Source organism: Desmodus rotundus, chromosome 7 (genome assembly GCF_022682495.2).
Source record: "Desmodus rotundus isolate HL8 chromosome 7, HLdesRot8A.1, whole genome shotgun sequence".
Classification (NCBI taxonomy): domain Eukaryota; kingdom Metazoa; phylum Chordata; class Mammalia; order Chiroptera; family Phyllostomidae; genus Desmodus; species Desmodus rotundus.
This window is the reverse complement of record NC_071393.1, coordinates 87,611,641-87,637,312: the sequence shown is the minus strand read 5'-3', so window position 1 is coordinate 87,637,312 and position 25,672 is coordinate 87,611,641. Positions and strand designations below refer to the sequence as shown.

The window sequence follows — 25,672 nt, the reverse complement described above, 5'->3', positions numbered from 1 at the left end:
ATTGAGGGAAAAATAAGGATGCGCATTATACATGGATAGTACTAATTCTGTATTCATATAAATGTTTTTAATTTTTTATTTATGCTTATGTGTTATAAGTGTAACTCTAGAAAGCAATAGTGATACCTGTATGCAAAATAATACCCTGGACAATCAATTTTCTTTCTAGATATTAATTAATTAATTCAAGCCTAAGCTGGTGTGGCTCACTGGAATGAGTGATGGCCTGTGAACCAAAAGGTCGCCAGTTCAGTTACCACTCAGGGCACATGCCTGTGTTGCAGGCCAGGTCCCCAGTTGAGGGCATGCAAGGGGCAACCAACCCATCGATGTATCTGTCACACACTGATGTTTCTCTCCCTCTTTTCCCCCCTCCCTTACCCTCTCTCTAAAAATAAATGAAGTCTTTTTAAAAAATTAAAACAAAAGACTTTTTTCCTGAAAGTTTGGGCTAAAAATGTGAGCATGCATTATACATAAGAGGACATTATACACAGCAAAATACGGTCCTGTGACTAATCAATGTCACCCCAATAAATTTAATTAAAAAGAAAATAATCCAGTAGTAATGAATAGTATTGTGTTCTCCACTATGTAAAATTCCTACTTCAAAATCTAAACAGGAAACCTACCTTTTCTATTCACAATATTATTCAAAGAATCAAAAACTTTTAAAGGTGGAAGAAAATCTGAATCAACAGGCTGAACTATCCCCAAAATAAAATAAAGTGTCCAAGAGCAAATGTCAAATTCATAGCAGAGTCGATAGTAAATCCAAGTCTCTGACACAGGACAGTGCTTTTTACAGTACAACCAGCTTTCACAGCACTGATTCTAAAAATAAAACACTAAAATTTTTCTTAACAGTCACTCTCTATATCTTTTTGGATTATAAATGACTATCCTAGTTCTTCCCAAAGTTATTTGGAATAAATTAAACATAGGCTACAGCCCATGTAAAGCAAAACCACATACTTTAATAAGTACTTTAAGTAAGAATTTTTCAATGCCAAACATTATAATCCATATGGAGACCATGAACTCCAATCACATAATTCAGTTTTCCTTCCACTTAAAGCCAATTTGCTTCTAGGGTTAAGTAACCATACATTTTATGCTTGTCTATCTTCTCTTGGTTAATTCTGAGAGAAATAAATGTTCATTAATCATTCAAAGTATGACCTTTTGGAAAACGTACCTCTTCCCTTAACCTCACCAATTTATTAGGACGTCTGGGTACACAGCATTTAATATTATTGTCAATTCTTTGGTCTAATTTTCAATCCCTCAGTTTAAATTTTTTAAGATTTGGAGGATTTTCTGTTTGTTCATTTTTGGAAGAAGCTCTAATCTATTGACCTTTCAGTGAGCAGTACGTTAGCTTGGTCCTATTTCCTCATAACTGCCAACCAAGAAATGTCATCTGTTATTATGTGTTTTGATATGCTTCCAAGAGACAGGGCTATGGAGTCCCTGATATAAACAGCTGATGACTACTGGAGCAAGAATGGAAGAGAGGAGACTGAAAGCTGGTATTTTGAAAGCTAGTGCCATCTCTCAAAACAAATAAACAATACATGAAGAATAATGGCTATTTATAGAGAATACTTAGTGAGGCATTCCAAGCTCTTCCAATTTTAGTAAAGACTACAATAAGTAGTCCAGGTGTAGAAATTATACTAGGAATGTTTTCTTCATTTTAGGAGATAAAATAAATTCTCAACATGTGATAGTTAATGGAAATAATTTTAAATCTACTATGAAGGTACTGGGTATTCTATATTCTAATGAAAATAAGTTAATCTTCATTTCTCTTTAAGAACTTGAGTTCATATATGAAAGAACTTATTTGGCAAATTATCTTTACAGTTTTAAGGGTTTAAGGGTTGTGATTATCTTTACAATCAAGGACTGATGAGCAAACTTACTCTAGATGAGTCATAAGAGGGGCTTGGTTGACCACTCGTTCCCCAAGATGTTGTACTTCCTCGTTCATCCATACCTAAGGAGAGAAGATAGTGAAAGATATAAATCCAAAAGGATACTACGATGGATGTTTCTTTGGTATGGTATAGCAGCAAAGTACAATTCAGTGAGTGGCATATGCATTTAAAATGGAACTGGCTGTATATCAATCCTTGTCTCTGAAACTTCTGCAAAATAAGTTATGTCAGAGCATCTTAATCACTACTTCATAAAACTCCCTACATACACTGTAGAACTTCTGCACCAAAATACACCTTTGGAGACACCTAAATTACGCCCTATTCTAAACAAACCTTTAGAATAGGGCATAATTTAGGCCTCTCCATCTTTTAACCCAATCCATTGCTACTTCTATGAGTACAGGAAACCACACAGCTTTCCATAGTTTAGTACTGCCACCCTACATGAAAATCTGAAGAATTCAGCTCCTAAAGATAAACCTTAAAAATGAAGCAAATAATTGTTCAAGTTAATAAAACTGGTTTCTATCAAAGCACTGATTATTCTTAATCAAACTATATCAAATCCACATTATATCAAAACTAACCAAAATGATGTGATAAATAACTCATACTAGTAAAATCATCTCTAAAATCTGAATCCAAATGAGTAGATCCACTTTTATGAAAATTGCAAAAGAAAAGTAAAAATGAGAAAGGATCAGTAACCATTAGCAATGAAACAATTCGTCATGTTCCTGAATGTACCTTCTGAGACTTTAGTTCCATTATTTTCACTTTCCAGTAAGTCCCCAGGAAAAGTTGAAAGAGCTAGAGATCTCTCAATCCAGTCTTTTCTCTTTTCTGTTTTGAGGACCAGTCTTTTTCATCCTTGACTCCTAAACAGGGTATACTGTACCAAGCCTTTCTGAGCTTCTTTTTATAACAAAATACAAATAGTTGGGTTTTTTTTCATTCTTGCATGAAAAAACTCTAGATGTTGCGAAGACACATTTACTAAGTTTAGAACCTCTTTTTCTTCAAAAAAAAAAAATTTCCTTTATGTCCTCTGTGATTTAGATGAGAAAGTGATATATATAGTTAGTTAAATGCCCTGAAGTCTCCAATAACTAGTCAGCATTCCCAAAGCTCCTTTCATAGGGACTGATGTATCAATTGAAGGGTTAAGTGACAAAAAGTAGGGAAAGGGAAGTCAGTTCCCAAAGTAGAATCTACTTACTACTAATCACTTAGTAGGACCCTAATTAATTCTTTTAATGAATCTGTACTTCCTGTATCAAGTGAGTAACATATTTTTTAAAGTTTTTAAAAACAATGTAGAGAAACAATGGGTACCTAACTACAGGCACAATTTCAAGTGAACCCAAAGCTTTGAGACACGGAGATTACGTATAAAAATACAAAATGTTTTGTTCATTCTTGGATAATTCTTATTAAAATTCTAGTTTTAAGAAAAATTCTAAATGTTTGGGAAGTACCTTATAAAAACATACTTTGGTACCATCTCTCTAGTATCACCCATGGGTGATTTTCCAAGCATTTCTTCACAATCAACACTGTACATCAGCATACAGAATTCCCATGAGACCCAATTCAATACAAAGGCTATCACTAACCTACAAAATCCACTTACAAGAAACTACTTTCTTTTTAAAATAATACTTTCCATTTGCAATTATTTTTCCATATAAGGTAAGCTTTTTTAATACTGAATAGCCAAAGTAAAATACAAAAGAAGATTGACTACGGAGAAAGCAGGGTCTCAAATATTTGTACACCCATGTTTATGGCAGCATTATTTACAATACCCAAAAGGTGGAAGCAAATCAAGAGCCTATCAAAAAATAAATGGATAAATAAAATCTGACATACATACAATGTAATATGCCTTTAAAAAGAAGAAAATTGACCCAAGGCTCTGCCCCTTACTACATAACAGGCGCATCAAGACAAAAAAAAAATATGGCCCAAATGAAATAGATCAACACTCCAGAAAAAATACAAGTAAGTGACAAGAGATAGCCAACCTATCAGATGCAGAGTTCAAAACACTGGTAATCAAGATACTCACAGCATTGGTTGAGTATGGTCGCAAAATAAGAGGAAAATGTGAAGGCTATGAAAAGTGAAATAAAGGAAAATGTATAGGGAACCAATAGTGATGCAAAGGAAACTGGAACTCAAATCAACGGTGTGGACCAGAAGGAAGAAAGAAACATTCAGCCAGAACAGAATGAAGAAACAAGAATTCAAAAAAATGAGGAGAGTCTTAGGAACCTCCAGGAAATCTTTAAATATTCCAACATCCGTGTCATAGCAGTGCCAGAAGAAGAGGAAGGGGAAGAAATTGAAAATGTATTTGAAAACATAATGAAGGAGAACTTCCCCAGTCTAGCAAAGGAAAAAGACTTCTAAGTCCAGGAAGCCCAGAGAGTCCCAAAGAAGTTGGACCCAAGGAGGAACACACCAAGACACGTCATAATTACATTAGCCAAGATTAAAGATAAGGAGAGAATCTTAAAAGCAGCAAGAGAAAAGGAGACAGTTACCTACAAAGGAGTTCCCATAAGATCATCAGCTGATTTCTCAAAACAAACCTTACAGGCAAGAAGGGACTGGCAAGAAGTATTTGAAGTCATGAAACTCGAGGACCTACATCCAAGATTATTCTATCCAGCAAAGCTATCATTAAGAATGGAAGGGCAGATAAGGTGCTTCTCAGATAAGGTCAAGTTAAAGGAGTTCATTATCACTAAGACCTTATTATATGAAATGTTAAAGGGGCTTATCTAAGAAAAAGAAGACCAAAAATATGAACAGTAAGATGACAACAAACTCACAAATATCAACAACCAAACCTAAAACAAAAACAAAAACAAATTCAGCAAGCAACTAGGACAGGAACAGAATCACAGAAATGTAGATCACATGGAGGGTTATCAGCAGGGGAGGAAGAAGAGGAGAAAGGGGGAAAAGGTACAGGAAATAAGTAGCATAAATGGTAGGTAGGAAATAGACAGGGGGAGGTTTAGAATAGTATAGGAAATGTACAAGCCAAAGAACTTATATGTACAAATCCATGGACATGAGCTAAAGGGAAGGAAGAATGTGGGTAGGAGGGGATGTGCAGGGGAGAGGGAATAAGGGGAGGGGGAAATGGGACTACTGTAATAAAACATGTAATAAAATATATTTTTTAAAAATGAAAAAAAATCCTTTTACCAAATCCCAGAATATTAAACAGTCACAAATGCCCTAAAATTTAAATAAAATATTCTTATATAATACAATCTTATAAAATTTGTCATCCTGAGAAATAGTGCAAGCAAAAATGTGACTTGGTTTATAGACACTAAGTTTCATAGTAACCAATATTTAACTTTCTACTCACAGTTAAATTCCGATATATGTGATTCTGTAAATATATATCTTTTTGATATCAGGGGAATTGTGATATAGCTTGGCATAACATTTTGCTGGTCTCCTTTTATTTACATAATAACTTATTTATCTACATAAATATATATATTAAATATATAAATTCAAATATATGTATTTAATAATTTTGAAATTACTAAAAAAAGAAGAAAATTCTTACACGCTAAAACATAAGCCAATCACAAAAAGACAAATACTGTATGATTCCACTTACATGAGGTACAAATTCATAGAGATAGAAAATAGATTGGTGGGGATAGAGGGAAGTAAGGGAAATCATGCTTTCACTGAACATTAATAACATATAATGGAAATTCACTTGGTGATCTCATCCTAATGAAAATAATCTAACCATAATTTACTTGGTTTAGGATTAAATTGTCTTATATCAAATGATTAATAAATATGAGGACTTTACGTTGTTTTAAACACACTTGTAAAAGAGAATATAGAAAAGATGGGTGCCCATTACAGAAAACATGTCAAACTTTAAAAGAGATGCATGAAATTCTGTGCAAACACATACTCTATTTTCATCAAGTGACAATAAGTACTTCCACAGCATAAGAGCAAAGTTTAATTAAATAAAATGATAATTAATTAAGCCACCAGCTAAAGAGTGCTTCATACCAGTAATAGGGGACATAGTAGGGGGTTCACAAAGGGTGCTATAGAATAACAAGGATCTGACTAGATTTTAAACTTAGAGCTCTATAGTTTTATTGTTAACATATCCAGACTCTCAATAGAAGGTCGTGGCTGGCACTGACAAAGGCCAGGGTCATCTTAACGATCAATGAATAACTCCTTTCTGCTGAACACAATGGCTGTACAAACATAGAAATATGACAGGAATAATACACTTTCCAAAGCTTCAGCCATAAGATCAAGGTAAGCAGAAAAAAAACCTTATACACAGAAAATAAGCTTAATACAGAAATTATACATGTTGATCAAAGTCTGAAAAAGTACTTATGAACAAGAAAATACACCATAGTTACAATTACAGTAATTAAGAGAGAAAACATTTCTACTAAAATGCATCTATACCATCACTGCCAAATATTTTCCTTCCTTATTTCCAGTATACAAATATTTTATCTATACCAATTCAACAATTTTAGGAACCTAGTTCCACAATTGACAGATTAAATTGGTAGATGTAAGAGAAAGTTTACCAATAATTAATTGGTAGAAAGAGTTTGAGTGAGTCTTGCTTAATTTTCTGATCTATTAATCTAATCTATTCCTACTTGGTAAGATTAAAAGAGTTAATGAGTAATTTAATATGGAGATTAAAATGACCCTTTTCTTTTTTAATCTTTTATATGCAGAATCTCAAGTACATGATTTTCTGAATTGAACCAATTAAATAAAATCCAATGTACGAATTTCGAGTCCATGTGTCCCCTTTTAAAAGGCACACTATTTTTATTTCATATTTTCCAGTAAAGAACAAATATTAAATTTTAGATCTTTTATCTAAAAACAATGGCTTGTAAATTCAATGAAATAATTTGCTTCCTTCTTTTATAAAACATTTAATAGAGAAAGTAATGCAACAAATCATAAATTACTATATACACAGCCAATTCCTTAAGAGGCTGGGACCCTAGAGAAGGAATAAAAGGTAGAAACCAAGTTTTTGAGGTGTCAGAGAGCAAGACTCTTAGAAGGGCAAGAAAACTTGGCAAAATTCAACATCTGGCATTACTCTCTTTTCTATGAAGAACTCAGTTATAGTCTACCTGCTCCCTTTCCACTGCCACTATCTTATGTTTTTGACCAAAAGTGTTTTCTTTTTTGAGTCAATCATAAAATTCTCTCACAGCTTCTATCCCATCCCTTCTTCTTTCATTCTTCAAGTGGAGCACTACGGACTTCTACAGGTTTTTAACCATTAGCAGGGAAGTGACTTTTGTATACTATAAATACCTGTTTCCCCCCACATGGGCCCCAGAAGTACAGAGTTTGTGTACATACAGCATTACTCAAGGTTTGGTGAGGTTCAGACAAGACCTGCCTGGAGGTAAAAGGGGTCAATGAGGAGCAAAGCTGCAGATCAGTTCCTTCCCTTCTCACTCACCACTGCTAGACCTATAACCGAAATATCCGCCGACCCAGACTAGGAGACGAGGGTAAAGTGAGAAACAGATTTGAAATCGGGAAAATATTTTAGGTACTAGTAGGGAGTCTAGTGAGCTGAGAAGGAATGAAAGGAAGAAGAAAAACAATACAAAGAATGGAGAGAAGAGTAGTCAGGATATCACTGAAGCAAAGCTGGTAAGAAGAAACAAGTTAGTAACAGCCACTGGGCTTGACATAATGCCCAGATCTACCCCTGTGGAAAGGAAGCATATATAAAGTTGGGAGTAACAGCATAGGGAACTGTACAGCCACCTATCTCCCCCCCCCCACCACACACACACACAGCCTTGGTAGGACTACAATAAAATCACATCCCAACACCTATAAATCGGGGAAAAATATACTATGCATGATTGCCCTATTATAGGGTGATACAATCAATGATTTGATATAAGAAATCTCACAGGACATGGCTATATCAGATAACCAAAGCTTTGAATGTGGCTCTTCAATAATTTCTTTACTCAGTTTCATTTATGGAGTAATAATATTCCTTTAGATAAGATTCAAGAGCTGCAATCAATTGTAAAATAATATACACCAAAAAAACCTACCACCACCATTTTTATTGTTTTTTAGATTTTTGATAGTCATGAAATAAATCTACCAATGTGTTTTTCTAAAAATTCACTGTGAAATAGGGTCAATTGAATGTAATAGCAAATCTTTTGTTTTTTGCTATACATTAATGACAAATAAAATAGAAAAGCTATGAAAATACTAAAATTGTAAAGAAACTTAAGACATGCTACTTCATATGAAATATATAACATTGGTTATAGAAATTTTTACTCACGAAAATTGAAATTCTGTACAATGAACTGTTAAAAAAAGGCTTGACTTTTTTTTTAAGCATTCAAAGAAATAAGACTAGTAAAAAGACGAAAAGAATTTGCCTTTTCAGGTCACCTTTTAAAATTCAATGACAATTTCTGTTTGGTATTATTGAGAACAAAGATTCACAGGTAGGGATATTCTAGTACCAAAGTACACTAGAATAAGGTATGGGAGAACTTATAGGGAACCTATTCGCATGGAATGGCAAATGTAGCCCAGCCCTATTGGAAAGCCCATAGGCACGTATTGGAACACAGAACGCCAAACCCACAGATTGGTTCTCCCATGGGAAATCAGGCCTGCATTATACCTAGGCTGCCTTAAGGCTTGCTCTTGCTAAAACTCCCTCATCTTGAGTTGAAGCAGCAAATGCTTACTGCATATCTTTAAACTAACTTCCTGAAGCCTGTGCTAATTCTCCCAAGGATTGAAGGTAACCAGACCAATTACTCTTACCGTTCCCTTGCATTTGCAATATTTTTTCCCTAATCTGTAGGAAGTAATCAGTAACATCCTTTCCTTTGCTATCTGTAAAAAGTAATTACCTAAAGCAAACCTGAGCATAATGAATGAGAACCTTCTTTGATGTATGCTATTAGAAAGCCAATAAAAACCTGTCAAGGCAAGGGTCAAGGAGCTCTCCCCTTGAGATAGTGGCCATGCCACCCCTTTTTCTCCACAGGACTTCCACAGTCCATGTGAATTTGTTCATCTCATCCACCAACAGCACAACACTGCTGGCCAGAGTCCGCATCAATGGCTAATTTCAAGAAAATAACTAATTTTGAAAATGACTTTCAAACACAGTGACTTTACTATGTTACTGTTATTAGCCACAACATATATGTATATATATACATATATGTATATGTATGTGTATGTATGTATATACATATATATATATATTCCTTGTGAAGATACAATTTAAAAGGATATTCCAGTGATTTAATTGAAGAGTAGATGGTTGAAAAGAAATGACAGGTCTACTACCTCTTTAAGAAAAATAGAAACTGCATAATGGCCAAGAGTTGAAACTAAATTCCCACAGCATAAGCAGGTTATTTTGTACCACATTGGGAACTGTCTAGTATCCTAGAAGAGACATTCTAACCCCAACAATGTTTTGAACTGCCTCTAAACCACTTCTACTAGTTGTCAAGTCTCTGGACAATGAAAGCCCTCCCAGTGCACCTGAAAGAAACTGCCTTACCCTTTTCCAATCTGAATACCAAAGTGCTCACCTAAAAACATTGCCAGTTATTTTCTTCCAGAGAGACACTAAAGACAGCCAACTCTTTTTAAAGGGACTGGATGCCTTTCTCTCACTCTGGATCAGTCTCAGCAAAGTAATCTGCCTACTCAAGTCTTTCAGTGGTACAATCCCATTGATTTTATTTTATAAACATTTCCAAAATCTGACCTATGACTCACTATTTTTAACATGATCATTTTAGTCCAAGCCACCATCATCTCTGACCTTTATTATTACAATAGCATCCTGAAGGGTTTCCCTTCTTGCCCCTTTTACAGTTTATATTCTCTACATGGGGACTGGAATGAGTTTTAAAAACAACTCAAATCGTGACAATCCAGTGCTCAAAATCTACCACTGGCTTCCCATCTCATTCAGAAGTTAATCCATTGGTCTGCAATGTTTTACAGGTTCTGCCTGCAACCTCTTTCCCTTCATCTCCTACTATTCTTTCTTTTTTTTAAATAAGGGAATTATTCTTTTTAAAATATTTTATTGTTTATGCTATTACAGTTGTCCCACTAAAAATACGAACACTTCACAAATTCGCGTGTCATCCTTGCACAGGGGCCAAGCTAATCTTCTCTGTATTGTTCCAATTTCTGTATATGTGCTGCTGAAGCAAATATTACTGTTCTTTTTCTTGGATCACTTTATTTCAACATGGACCCCAGCTTTTGCTCAAACACACCATGCATGCTTCCTCCTCAGGGCCTTTCCACTTGGTTCCTTCTTCTTCATAAAATGCTTTCCCATAGATATCTGAATGGTCCCTTCCCTTAATTTCCTTTAGGTCTTTGTTCAAATATCTTATGGGAGGAGGTTTTACTGTCTGTCTTCTCCCAGTACACTGAAAGCTTCATTAAAAAAAAAGAATGTCATTTGTTTTATTCACTGTTATATGTATGGTGCCTAGGACAGTGCCTGATACACAGTAAGTATTAATAAATATTTGTGGAAGAAATGAATGTATAAAGCGGAAATAATACAATCCATTCAACAAAAGTGGGGCTGAAACTGGTTCCCTATTTGTTGGCTTCTCATTCCTCTTTATGTAATAGTCAAAAATCAATATTCTTAATAACTGAATAGTATTTTGAAAATTCCAGGGAGAAGCAGTTAGACTGTAAATGACTTATGAACTAGACAAGTAACTACCTCCAAAGTTTTAGAGAAACCTAAATGCTTACTAGGCTTGGAGAACTTCAGTACCACTACTTTGAAGTGACCTCGATCATATGCCCTTTGAAAAATCACTTTGTATTCACTATGGCATCACCTTATAGTGCAGTGCTATAAAAGGAGTTTTAAATAAGAAGTGTTCCAAAAAAGTTTTATATACTCAATGTGATGTTGGGATATTTACAAATGTAAGAAATTTAATGATTCTCTTGAATTTGCTAACACTCTTCTTTTGTATTCCTTTAATCACTCAGTTACTCACTGTATTAATTTCTACCTCAGCAATATTTTGAGTAACTATCCCAATTTATTCTCTTCACATATATAGTGCTCTGGATCGGGTCCTGTGTATTGCTAATTCTTCTATTATGTTTCCGTTCCAATCCACAGTTAACATTGCCAGCACGCTTATCTTGCCATAAACACAAGTTGGATCACATCCAATCACTCCTCAAATGTGATCCTCTGCTGCTTCAGGAATAACATTCATACTCCTGAGCATAATATTCTGCAAGGTAGCCTCAATCAACATTTGCAGCTTCAGTACTTACCCAAAACTCAATGCTCCAACCTCATCAAGACGTTAGACACTCCCCAAACATGCCAAGACTTGTCACACATTTATATTCTATTTGTTTTGTTTCCTAGGCCTAGAATATCCACTCTCATCACCTCCCATAGAATTTCTAATTTGAATCACTCTAAGATCAAATGCCCTCCTCTGAGAAAGTATTCTCCATCAACTAATTCTAAATTAATCATACTTTCAGAAATTAATTTGCACTTATTATATCTTGAACACTATGTTTTTTTCCATGTATATCCTACCAATAAAACTTTATAATAAACAACATACCTTGTTCATCTCTATGTTCTTCTGGTACCTAACAAAGTACAGTATTCTCCATCAAAAGGTTAATTAACTAGTTAAGAATACATAAAATTAAGGCATTCACATGAGAGTGTGTCATAAAAATTCAGTAACTATAAATATGGGTTAAAAAGAAAAAATCCAATAATTGTTATTTTTAAAGAGAATATTATTTTTCAAAACAGCTTGCAAATAAATATGTTGGAGGAAATCTCAAAACTGACCTATTGAACTCAGTTTGCAATATAATGCAGTAAGCTCCTGAGAGCTACTATAAATTGGGGGTGTATGGATATAAATATAAAACAACTACCTAAAGGCTCTTGAGTGGAAAAAAACAAGCTGACTTAGGTTGGAATTATGAACTGGGGAGAAAAGATCAGATTGAGTTTCTCTTTTTAACAGCTTTTAGAAGTCAGCACTGGTGAATTTTTCATTCTTAAAGCTTTATCCTGCAGGCAATTGGGAGCCATAGCATGCAAGAACTAAAATTCCAATAAAAGGCCACTGTCTTTCCGGCTTGAAGAAAAAGAGGATAGAGACAGCACAACCACAGTCTCCAAAAAGTAAGGAGAGAATCCCAAAAAGAAGAAAAATAAAAAAGTGAATTCACCCCCCAGAACTGGAATTATCTTCTGGAGGGAGGGCCCCTTGTAGTACAGGCTTCCCCTGCTAGGTGAGTGTTCTAGGAACCCATCTGTTTCAGTGTACCAGCTGGCGTTGTTGTGAGAGGCTGCATTCAGCTTCAGTGAATTTTTTTTTAAAGACTCTTTCAATGTGTTTGCCCATTTCATGATGGGTGATTTATGAGTGCACCTGCCCACACCACACCTATCTGGGTGTTCAGCAGTTTTTGACCAAAAATGGCATTGTCCCCCTGGCCCACCCTCCCTATTCACCTGATCTTGCCCCAAACAATCTTTTTTTGTTGTTTTCCTGGATGAAAAAGGTAACAGTTTGCCATTGTGGAAGAGGTGAAACAAAAAGTCGCAAAAGTACTGAAAGGCATCAAAATCGACAAGTTCAAAAACTGTTTCTGAGCAGTGGGAAAAAAGTCTTGATAAGTATAAGAATAAATACACAATTTTTTATAAATAAATTCCAGTTTGGGGGGTCTCCCCTCATATCTCTACCCAAGTCTTTTGGCTGAGCCTTAGAGCACACATTGACAGGGCAGGCGCAAGGGAGTTTGCAGCTGAGGCCAAAAGAATCAAATTGAGATTTGAACAGCTGCCAACCACAGGTAAGAGAGTTTTCACTTTGAGTCTAATCCAATTAATGGCTCACTAAAATAAGAAAATAAACTCTTTGGAGGAACAAGAAAGAAACCAAAATTTCCATAAGTAACATTCACAATATCCCTAACACAATCTGACATTCCTTGACAATGAAATGTGACCCAATCTCAAGGGAAAAGATTACCAAGAGAGGCCAACCTCAAGATGACCAAGATACTGAGATTTTCAGACAGAGACATTAAAGCAGACACTGTAACTATGCTAAATGAGTTAAAGAAATATGATTGCAATAAATTTAAAAACATGGAAATTTCAGAGACAGAAAATAACAAAACCAAATAGAAGTTTTAGAAAGCAAAGTATCTAAAATCTAAAAAAACATATTATTCTATGGGTTTAAGAAAAGAATGGAGATATGACAGAGGGAAAGAGTGGGTAAATTTGATGTCAGGTCAAAGAAATAATTCAATTTGATAAACAGGAAAGAGATTAAAAGAAGATGATCAGGACTTTAGACATGTAAGGAAAGATATTTAAAAGTTTAACATAGGCATAATGACAGAACAAAAAGAACAGGGAAGGGAAAAAATTGAAGAAATAATGGTCAAAAAAATCACAAATGTGGTGAGACACAAATTTACCAATTAAAAACACTAAATCAACCTAAATCTAGGCACACTGTAATCAAAGTTCTGACAAGCAAAAATAGGGAGAAGTCCTTGGTGGAGAAAAAGAAATACATTATACATACAAAAGAACAACAGTTCAAATTATTGCAGACTTGTCATCAGAAACTATGAATGTCAGCAGATGTGGAAACACACCTTTAAAGCAACAGGGCAGAGGTACAAGAATGGAAGTGAAACACATTTTCAAATAAAAGAAAATTAAGAATTTGCTGCCAGCAAAACTGTAGTACAATAAATACTAAAAGAAGTTCTTCAAGGTGAAGAAAATATTATCAGAGAAAAACCTTGGCTCTCAAGGAAGGAAGGAACATCAGAAATAGTAAATATAAAAGATTACTTTTTGTCTTTAACTTCTTTGAAAGTTATTTGACAAGCACGACATAAAGGAAGGTGGGGGGCAGGTAAACAGATCTATAAGGTCACAAAATGTCTTCATTTTATGTGAAGTAGTACAATATTAATTCTAAGTAGACTGTGAGAAGTTAATTATGTATATTAACATCCTTAGAGAGCCTTTTAAAAAGCAGAGGCATCACTAAAGAAACAAGTAAGTTAAAATGGAGTCCTAACAAATAGCCAAATCCAAAAGAAAGAAGTATAGTTGAACAGAATTCAGGTTGAAAAAACAGGAAATATATAAAATAGATGACCTCAATCCAACCATACGAAAAAACATTCCATTTTTGTCTAGGGAGGAAGACAACCAGAGAAGCAATCAAATAGATACTACTCCTTTCAATGAAAACACCTCATTGCTCCGTAAGCTCCTGAGGTTCATGCTTTTGCTCTCTTGAATAAGACAGTTAGTTATATTTGGGTTTGGTGGCAGGAAAGGGAAGATGAAAACATTACAATTGAATTTGCACATGTATAAAAACCATATAGTATTGTACCACTATAAAAACTTCATGCAAAGTTTTTTAGTTTGTTTGTTTTTATAGTGCCCATTAGGATCATAAGTCAGTACCAATAAAGCAACTTCTGCGTAACTATCAAGTATGTTTCAGTGGATTTTTGCTGATTACCTAACACAATTTGCTATTTAGAAACAGCTGTGTGAGCAATTACTATTCTTAACTTAATTCCACAAACAATTCTATTCATTTCCTGTAATGAGGCCCATGTACTCCCTGAATTCGAGTCTTAGACCATTAATTCCTAAAATGGCAACACACTGCCTCTCTCCAAGGAACTCCATAAAAATGTTTTCTTCATATTTTCCCCATACCTATAAAATTCTGTGCCTCATATACTCTTTAAGCCATCACTCATTTCTCCACAAAACAAAAATATACATTGGCCACCTTCACTCCTTATAATTTATTCACTCACTCATTAATGAATCTCTTGTTACTATCTACCATTTAGCCTCTTCCTAGACCAAACCAGCAAAACAAAATACCAGGCATACAAAAGGCATTTGTTTACAGGATAAAACTGAACTCTTCTGGGTCATCAAAAGTTATCACAATCATAAAATATAAAGGCCCTCTCTTGGTCTTCATTTCTTAGATCTGTATGGCAGACAGAGATCAGCAAACTTCTCTTGTAAATGACAAGTAAATATTCCAGGCTTTGTGAGCCATATGCCCTCTTTACCAACTATTAAACTCTCCTACTGTAACACAAAAACAGCAGGTGATACACAAACAAATAAAGAGCTGTGTTCTATTAAAACTTTATTTACAAAAATAGGTGATGGACAACCAGCCTTATTTTGTTCACCCCTTTGGTGCTTTATGGCATCCAATCTCATTAACCATCTTGCCTCTTTAAGATTTCCTGGCATTAACCTTTGGGTCTCTATTGCTACTTCCCCTTCTGTGTGGAAAAAAAAAAAAAGTACCTGCTCTTCATCCCATGTTCTTCTCAGTTTATGCTCTACCCACTGGACTGCTCATGTAATTTTATGATTTTTACTGTCCCCTCTGAATGATCAGTTTTCAAACGCACATTCCCAGACTAAAGTTCAGTTCTGTATTCCGGGTCTGAAATCACCAAATTTCTGCTGGAAGTTTTCATTTGGTTCTCCTGCCATCACCTAAAACCCATAATATCTGAAACCAAACTCTTCAGATAGCCTTCATCTCTTCCTCATATACCTTTGGACCCTAATTATTAACACTTCTAATTCTGCAGATAATAGGTTTACAGTTGTAAGTACATGAGACAGTTTATTCTTGTCTTATTTATTAATTATTGTATTATTTATCTTACATTGTTATTTCATACCCTTACTTATAATTTATCTTTTAGGTAATGACGGGTGTTAATTTAGCCTACTTTGGCCCACTCCAACAGTTCAGGTCAACCAGACTTGCAAAATGGCATCATCTTTAATTCACCCTTCACTGTTCCTATACTGAAAATGTTCCTTATGAATAACTCCTGAGGTAGCTTTTCCATTTCTACTGCCACCTTTTATTCAGAGCTTTTGTGGTATCCTACTTAGACTCTTTTGCTAGAGTCTACCTGAATATTCCTAAAACACTATTTCTTATTTCTTCACCTGCTTATAATATTCTGCCAGTATAACATATTGCCCATAGACTTAAAAAGTAAACATATCAAGTACCCACTGCCAATAGAATTCCTAAATTCTTCAATATGAAATGGAATATCTACTCACTTATTCTACAAATGTTTACTGTTAATTATGCTAGGTTTTGTCCCTCCTATGTTTAAAGCCTTTGAAAACCCAGTTATACGATCACGCCTAAAACAAAAACAAGAGCAAACTAGGCAAACAACTAGAACAGGAACAGAACCACAGACATGGAGATCACATGGAGGGTTGTCAATAGGGGAGTGGGAGGGGGAGAGGGGGGGAAAGGTACAGAGAATAAGTAGCATAGATGATAGGTGGAAAATAGACAGGAGGAGGATAAGAATAGTGAAGGAAATGTAGAAGCCAAAGAACTTATAAGTATGACCCATGGACATGAACTATAGGGGGGGGGGGGGAAGTGGGAGGGAGGGGGTGGGCAGGATGGAGTGGAGTGAGGGGGGGAAATGGGACAACTGTAATAGCATAATCAATAAATATATTTTAAAAAACCCAGTTATAATTGTCTCTCCTCTTCCAACCCTATTAGCCAAAAATACTAACTGCCTACTATGACATATATATACTGCCATAGTTTAGGGAGAATTCTAGGTACTGATGACACAGAGATACACAAGACACAGAGAACCTGCCTTCAAGGACCTAAAGAGTTCAGTGTCTTACCATTTAAACTGTCAATTGTAATGAGGAGGCATATTCATTACACACAGTATCATCCATAAAAATTTCACTGCTCTCATTCCTCTTAGTACTTCTCTCTCCTCTACAGTTAATAAGTCTTATTAGTTTAATGCTCATTTTCAATTCCACCTCATCTGTACAACTTGTCCAATTTCCCTAATCCTCACTAGGTTCTCTTTAATACTGTATCAATCATACTTATAAATCCATGTCACAAAGTGTAGAAGTTGTACAGTTATTAAGAAAACACCACCCAATATGTGGTCTCAAATTAGTTTAAGAGCAAGGAGCACATTCATCTCTTATTCTGTATCACCTACAAGTGCTGAATACACAGATGAAGATTTATAAAAAAAACTTTTTATATACAAAATGACACTGCTAATTAATGTAAGGGAAGAATTTTTTTAGTAGCAGCTATACCTTTACATTTATCTACTTATATTCATTCTCCCCAGTCCCAATGGTGAACAGCATGAGTTTGTAAGAATCCTTCATAAAGGTTACAGCTGATAACCAAAGTGCAAAAGAAAAGTATCTAAACCGGATGACACTCAAGTGAAACCCCTGACATTACAGTGCTCTAATGGAATGAACTAACACCCTCTGTTTCACATTCATGTATATTTACTGCAGTAACATGTATACAAAAATTATTGCCATGTACAGATTTTAAAATTTTGAACTCTCATTATTGTCTAACTCTTTAAAAATAAATTTAAGTCATTTAAAAACATCTACAACTTACACAGATGATTAATTACATCTACAAGCTATCCCAGCATCCAACTTTTGGAACTATTAAAACCAGTTTGAAAAGTTGGATATTGCCTATATAAATAAAGCCTATCATTCTTGAAATCTCTAACTCAGAATATTTTTAGTTTAAAAATAGAGAACTACTTGCAGGAGGGAGGGGGTGGGGGTAAGTAGAAGAGGGTAGGGGGGGATAAATGGTAATGGAAAAAATTATAATGAAAAATGAAAAAAAGAGCCCTGTCTGGTGTGGCTCAGTGGATTGAGCTCTGGCCTGCAAACCAAAGGGTCACCAGTTTGATTCCAATCAGCACACATGCCTGGGTTGTGGGCCAGGTCCCCAGGAGGGGGCACATGAGAGGCAACCACAAATTGATGTTTCTCTCCCACGCCTCTGTCTAAAATAAATAAATAAAATCTTTTTTAAAAAATGAAAAAAATAGAGGACTACTTATCAAAATCATTTACCAGGAATCAAAAACATACATTAAAAAATTACCTCTATTTATAATAAACTATAATCTTGACATAAAAATAAAATCTGCACCTAAAATTTTACATATTGTCTGTGGACATGTAAAACAGTACACTTTGGAAAACTGATAGTTTCTTACAAGATAAAAATACATATACCCTGACACAATACTATCACTAGAAATTTACTCAAGATAAAGTGATAAAAATGTACACCCACAGTCTTTTACATGAATATTAAGGACAGTATTCATAATTGCTAAAACTGGAAATAATCCAGGTGACCATCAATAAAAAAAGATGGATAAAAGAAATGTGGTTTACTCATTCAATGCAATACTGATAAACAAAACAAAAAATGTATCAGAGATAAATGTTAACAACATGCATAAATCTAAAAAACCTTATACTTAATGAAAGCAGATACAAAAAATAATTCCATTTATATATAAAATACATATATATATATATAAAACAAAAAAATACCAAATCACAGTTATAAAAATAAAGATTGGTGGGTTTGGGTAACTAACTAACTAGCTAACTAAAAAAAAGGGAGTTTACTCCCTAAAAGGGAGTAAAAGGGAATAGTATTCTCCTAAAAGGGAGAATTCTAATGGGTAAGAAAAATGTTTTCTAAAATAAACAAATGTTCAGTGACCATTTCCCTGGGGTTACTCAATTTAAAATAACTGTAAACCGTAAACAAAAGATTTAAAACAACTATTTGAAGGCAGGGAAGTAAAAACAAAAGTAGGAAGACACCGGAGAGGATTGATCTGATCAGTGAAAAAACAAATCCAGACATACTGGCTAACATCCAAATCAACACGGTTTGTCCAGTGAAGACACTGCCCAGTCAGCATAGCGTGTAGTGGGCTGAACAAGGAGAAAGCCACTATCTTCTTTGCTTCAAGAACCAGAGAACAGAATTTGAAAATTTCAGTGTGGCTTAGAAAATGAGGGTAAACACTTCTAGAAAGCAGAAAGTCACTATTTGGGGAGGTCCAAAAGTTTATATTAAAACTCCCTGTAAGCCCTTGGCTGAGCTCTAAACAACATAAATGTGGGGGGAAATACAAGGAACCTACTGAAATTAACAGCTGGAAGGATAAAATAACTGAGTATAAATTTCACTGTTGGGCACAGCAGAGGAAACTGATTACAAGGGCTTAGTAAATAATTTGGGCTTCCCACAGACCTGCCTTAACAAAGCCTAACAGCAAGCCTCAAAATAATCATCCAATACTGTAACTACTTACCAGAGCAAAAACTTTGCAGGATCTGGGAGAACCAAGATGGCGGCATAGGTGGACACACTGCGCCTCCTCGCGCACAACCAGAACTGACAGAAAATCGAACAGCAAGGAAGTCCAACACCAAGTAGATAAAAAAGACACATTCATCCAGACCGCTAAGAGGGGTGGAGACGGGCACCAGGGAGGAGAGGACTCGAGTTGCGGTGGTGGGACTGAGACTGGCGGAGTGTGGGACGAACGAACGGGGAAGGCAGTCTGACCACTAGCAGACCCTGCGGCCCCACATTCGCGCACAGATAAACCGGGAAGGCCCGACTCAGAGTGGCAGAGAACAGGGCAGGCAGAGCAGCGGGTAGTACCCCGCAGCCCCACACTCAGGCACAAAACCGGGACGAAAGGAGGGGAGCAAAGCAGTCTGGGTAACCCAGGGCTCCAGCGCAGGGAAATAAAGCCTCAAACCTCTGATTGAAAACGCCCGTGGGGGTTGGGGCGGCAGCAGGAGAGACTCCCAGCCTCACAGGAGAGGTCGTTGGAGAGACCCACAGGGGCCCAGGGCGTGCACAAGCCCACCCACTCGGGAACCAGCACCAGAGGGGCCCAATTTGATTGTGGGAAGCGGAGGGAGTGGCTGAAACCCAGTGGAGAGTGGAGCGGGCGCCACTGCTCCCTCTCGGCCCCTCCCCCACGTACAGCGTCACAGCCCAGCCACCAGCATTACCCCACCCCTGGGAACACCTAAGGCTCCACCCCTTAAAATAACAGATGCACCAAGACAAAAAAAAAAATTGCCCAAATGACAGAACACTTCAAAGCTCCAGAAAAAATATAACTAAGCGAGGAAGAGATAGCCAACCTATCAGATGCACAGTTCAAAACACTGGTTATTAAGACGCTCACAGAATTGGTTGCATTTGTTCGAAAACTAGATGAAAAAATGAAGCCTATGCTAAGAGAAACAAAGGAAAATGTACAGGGAAACAATAGTGATGCAAAGGAAAATGGGACTCAAATCAATGGTGCGGACCAGAAGGAAGAAAGAAACATCCAACCAGAAAAGAATGAAGAAACAAGAATTCAAAACAATGAGGAGAGGCTTAGGAACCTCCAGGACATCTTGAAACGTTCCAACATTAGAATTATAGGGGTGCCAAAAGGAGAAGAGGAAGAACAAAAAATGGAAAACTTACTTGAACAAATAATGAAGGAGAACTTCCCCAGTCTGGCAAAGGAAATAGACTTCCAGGAAGTCCAGGAAGCTCACAGAGTCCCAAAGAAGCTGGACCCAAGGAGGAACACACCAAGGCACATCGTAATTACATTACCCAAGATTAAGCAGAAGGAGAGAATCTTAGAAGCAGCAAGAGAAAAGGACACAGTTACCTACAAAGGGGTTCCCATAAGACTGTCAGCTGATTTCTCCAAAGAGACCTTACAGGCAAGAAGGGACTGGCAAGAAATATTCCAAGTCATGAAAGGCAAGGGCCTACATCCAAGATTACTGTATCCAGCAAAGCTATCATTTAGAATGGAAGAGCAGATAAAGTGCTTCTCAGATAAGGTCAAGTTAAAGGAGTTCATCATCACCAAGCCATTATTATACGAAATGTTAAAGGGACTTACCTAAGAAAAAGAAGATTAAAAATATGAACAGTAAAAATGACAGCAAACTCACAGTTATTAACAACCACACCTAAAACCAAAACAAAAGAAAACTAAGCAAACAACTAGAACAGAAACAGAACCACAGAAATGGAGATCACATGGAGGGTTATCAACAGTGGATTGGGAGGGGGAGAGAGAGGGGAAAGGTACAGAGAATAAGTAGCATAAATGATAGGTGGAAAATAGACAGGGGGAGGGTAAGAATAGTGTAGGAAATGTAGAAGCCAAAGAACTTGTAAGTATGACCCATGGACATGAACTATAGGGGGGGAATGTGGGAGGGAGGGAGTGGGCAGGATGGAGTTGAGTGAAGGGGCAGAAAAGGGACAACTGTAATAGCATAATCAATAAATATATCAAAAAAAAAACTTTGCAGGAGAAACCAAAATCTCTACAACATGTCCTTATACATTTCTCAATATGAATAAAAAATTAATAGATGTGTGGAGAAATAAAATGTGACACTGTCTAGAACAAACACTCCATACAAACATATCCCAAGATGACACAGATGCTGGAGTGAGCAGCAAAGGAGTTTAAAGCAGCTATTATAAATATTCAAAGACTTTTTTAAAAAATAGAAAAAACATGGTCAGAATGAATGAACAGATGGGAGACTTTCAGTAGGAAAATGTATTGGAAAATGAGAATTCTAGAACTTAAAATCGCAGTATGTGAAATAAAATAATTCATTGAATAAGCTTTAAAGTGAAATGGAGGCAGAAAAAGAAATGATAAGTGAAACTGAACACAGACAAATAAAAAATTATCATATGAAGTAGAAAAAATATTGGAAAAAATAAGAGCCTTGGCTATCTGTTAGACAATATTTAATGGTCCAAAATACTCTACATGTACCAGAAGTATGAGAGAATATCTATGTGGGGGGAGGGAATGAGAACATTTCCTCAAATTAATGCAAAACATTAACTTGCATTGCAGATCCAATGACCTCAGCAACTTCACAACAACATACACAATCATCAAAAGAGACAGATTAAATTAGGGAAAAATGATATAAATAAAGGCTGACTTATCAGAAACAATAGAGGCCAGAGACAATGGAATGGCATCCTTAGAGTTCTAAGAGAAAAAATACAGTCAAAAGAATAATTGTCTCAATTATGTCATTAACAAGATAGGGGGGAAGATGGGTAAAATATGAATTTATAATTTCTTCAGAGCTGCTTTCGGAAAAAATAGGAAGAAAAAAACACTATACTTTGTTTTCACAGTAATCAAATCATCTGTCTTCCACGAACTCAGCAAGTGAATATGCACTCAATTCTAAGTGGTATATTCCCTCGTCAGTCTCAAAGTGGAAAGGCTTGAACTACATTGAGTTACCCTATTCTATATCCATATACAGTATCAAATATCTTAGTTGTTGAGTATTCTTCCCATCTCTTCTCAATTATCTGAATCCCTGGTCTAGTTTTTCCCCTAGACTTCCTTCAAAACAGCATTCTTATCTTTGATCAGGCTGGCTTCCAAATCTCCTGCTGTCCCAGAAAAACCTCCCTATTTCTCCCTCAGTAGGCCTCAGAGAAAGGTATTTATTGATAGTGTAAGGAAAACAGACATATTGTAAACATTTGTATATTTATTCCAAGTGTTTAAAAGGGCCAGAAAAATGAATCTAGCTGTTTTCTGTCCATAATAAGTCTCTGACTTTGTCTGTTCAGCTCAACAAAGCAGGCAGACTAGATACAGTAACTCTGCAACTACCAAAGCCATAACAAGAGAATATGCTTTATAGTCAACTGGACCCAAGTACAATCATTTTCCATTTTCCAGGTATGCCTGTTGCTTCCTCTACAAAATAGGGTTGTTAATAGTATGTAACTCAGACTAAGGATGAAAATAAAATGAGATGATACTTAAAAAAGACACTTAGCATTGTTTATCACAGAAAAAGCTCAAAAAATGTAAGCTGTCTGAAATTTCAGAAAAGGCCTTTTCATTCTTATTGCAAGAGAACTCATTTGACAATCCTGCCACTGAGGAAAATTGTGAGAGGTAGGTTACCTGCTGCTTAATAAAGTGACTGGAACTAAGTTGGAATTCCCATTTGTGGTACTGTCTCTTCAAATATCAGTTCCTCTCTGACTGAAATACTGATAGCCTGTGGCAGCAATTGCCTTCCGTTTTTAAAACTCCTCCTTAACATGAATGACTGATTATTTATAGTACATGATGTCATCTCTCAAAGTCTAACCATAGAGCAGAATGGTTACACAATTGGGAACCCAACATAAAGGTACTCACTCCGTCTGCAAAAACATTCAGGTTTCACCAAAATCAACTTTCCCCCCCCCTGTTTTTATGAGAAGAAAACCCTAGAATATAGAAGTATCTTCATATTTGGTGTGTGGAAGAGAGGATTCAAGGTAGTAGGTCAAACACAGTTTAAACTGTATAACTTGAATGTCATATCCTTTTGCTTGCCTCAGTTTCCTCATTTGTGAAAAAGAGGTAACATTGGCTCTGCCTCCTTAAATGAGAGTATATAAACTGCCTGGAAATAATCTTGCATGTAGTAGGTTCCAAATGTTTACAATTATCTATCCTCACAAAATCATTTCCCTAAAATGTTTCAGTGGGTTGTTTTAAAAGATCAAGGTAACAAATGATAGAAAACATCATTATGTAGCCTTGGCTGGTTTAGCTCAGTGGATTGAGTGCGGACTGCAAACCACAGAGTCGCCGGTTCAATTTTCAGTCAGGGCACATCTGGTTTGTGGGCCAGGTCCCCAATAGGGGGCATGTGAGAGGTAACTACATATTGATGTTCGTCTTCCTCTCTTTCTCCCACCACTCCCCTCTCTCTAAAAATAAAGAAATAAAATCTTTCAAAAAAAAACATTATTATGTTACTGTTTTCTATAATTATCTATTTCCAAATTTAACAATTGGTATTCAGTGTTTACTTACTGAACACCTACTGTGAGTCGGAACCATACTTTGTCATTCATTCCCCTACTAAGTTTCTCTTATTTGCTTTTTACACCTTCTGTGTGGTAGGCCACTGGCTCCACAAATGACCAGGCAAGTTATAGTCAATAAAACAGATGAAGTTTTCCCCCCATATACTACTTTACATTTTATATCCACTGACCTCACAGCATAATCTGTGTGGAAAACATAACAAATCTATAAACTTTTGAAAAATACTAAATTTCCAAGCAGGACATGTCACCCTAAAGATAGTCCTGTAAGAAACTAACCTGAAAAATCACATGTCATGCGAGTCAAAAAGAAAAGCTTTAATTCTAGCAAAGTAAAGTTAAAGATTAATTTAATTTTGGTTAGGAACTGTATCAAAGCAAAACTAATAAAAAATCAGAATAGGTAGAAAAGTAGAAAAATTAGTAAGGTGAATCAGTCACAAATCTGTAACTCTGAGTACAATTCATTCAACAAAAAGAATGTATGCCCTGGAAGAGCTTCTCTAATGAACAAAAAGTTGATTAAAATAAAAATAATTAAATTACAATGTAAGAAGTATTAAAATGTACTTTATTTTAAAAATCCATAGATAAATTCTTAAACAACAAAAAGTTTAAAACCCCATAGAATCATGTGGCTCATTCTTTTTTTTTTGATATATTTATTGATTATGCTATTACAGTTGTCCCATTTCCCCTCCTTCACTCAACTCCATCCTGCCCACCCCCTCCCTTCCATATTCCCCCCCTATAGTTCATGTCCATGGGTCATACTTATAAGTTCTTTGGCTTCTACATTTCCTACACTATTCTTACCCTCCCCTTGTCTATTTTCCACCTATCATTTATGCTATTTATTCTCTCTACCTTTCCCCTCTCTCTCCCCCTCCCAATCCCCTATTGATAACCCTCCATGTGATCTCCATTTCTGTGGTTCTGTTTCTGTTCTAGTTGTTTGCTTAGTTTTCTTTTGTTTTGGTTTTAGGTGTGGTTGTTAATAACTGTGAGTTTGCTGTCATTTTTACTGTTCATATTTTTAATCTTCTTTTTCTTAGGTAAGTCCCTTTAACATTTCATATAATAATGGCTTGGTGATGATGAACTCCTTTATGTTAGCTTTGCTGGATAGAGCAATCTTGGATGTACGTCCTTGCCTTTCATGACTTGAAATACTTCTTGCCAGTCCCTTCTTGCCTGTAAGGTCTCTTTGGAGAAATCAGCTGACAGTCTTATGGGAAGTCTTTTGTAGGTAACTGTGTTCTTTTCTCTTGCTGCTTCTAAGATTCTCTCCTTCTGCTTAATCTTGGGTAATGTAATTATGATGTGCCTTGGTGTGTTCCTCCTTGGGTCCAGCTTCTTTGGGACTCTCTGAGCTTCCTGGACTTCCTGGAAGTCCTCCTTCATTATTTGTTCAAATAAGTTTTCCATTTTTTGTTCTTCCTCTTCTCCTTCTGGCACCCCAATAATTTGGATGTTGGAACGTTTCAAGATGTCCTGGAGGTTCCTAAGCCTCTCCTCATTGTTTTGAATTCTTGTTTCTTCATTCTTTTCTGGTTGGATGTTTCTTTCTTCCTTCTGGTCCACACCATTGATTTGAGTCCCAGTTTCCTTCGCATCACTATTGGTTCCCTGTACATTTTCCTTTGTTTTTCTTAGCATAGGCTTCATTTTTTCATCTGGTTTTTGAACAGATTCAACCAATTCTGTGAGCATCTTGATAACCAG

At 36.0% G+C, this 25,672-nt stretch overlaps 1 protein-coding gene and 1 non-coding gene across 7 annotated transcripts in view; both read right to left on the bottom strand.

Annotated features, from left to right (window-relative positions):
- The window catches only part of TCF12 (transcription factor 12), a 376,791-nt gene that overhangs the window by 231,040 nt on the left and 120,079 nt on the right, over window positions 1-25,672 (bottom strand). For all 6 annotated transcript variants that reach the window (XM_024568099.3, XM_045201097.2, XM_024568100.3 and 3 more), the window contains one exon: window positions 1,929-2,002. In XM_024568099.3, the coding sequence (XP_024423867.1) occupies window positions 1,929-2,002 (74 nt within the window). The remainder of the gene's footprint in view (window positions 1-1,928; window positions 2,003-25,672) is intronic.
- Window positions 10,144-10,246, bottom strand: LOC112312040 (U6 spliceosomal RNA). The gene has a single exon (XR_002975499.1). It is a non-coding gene; the product is annotated as a U6 spliceosomal RNA (small nuclear RNA).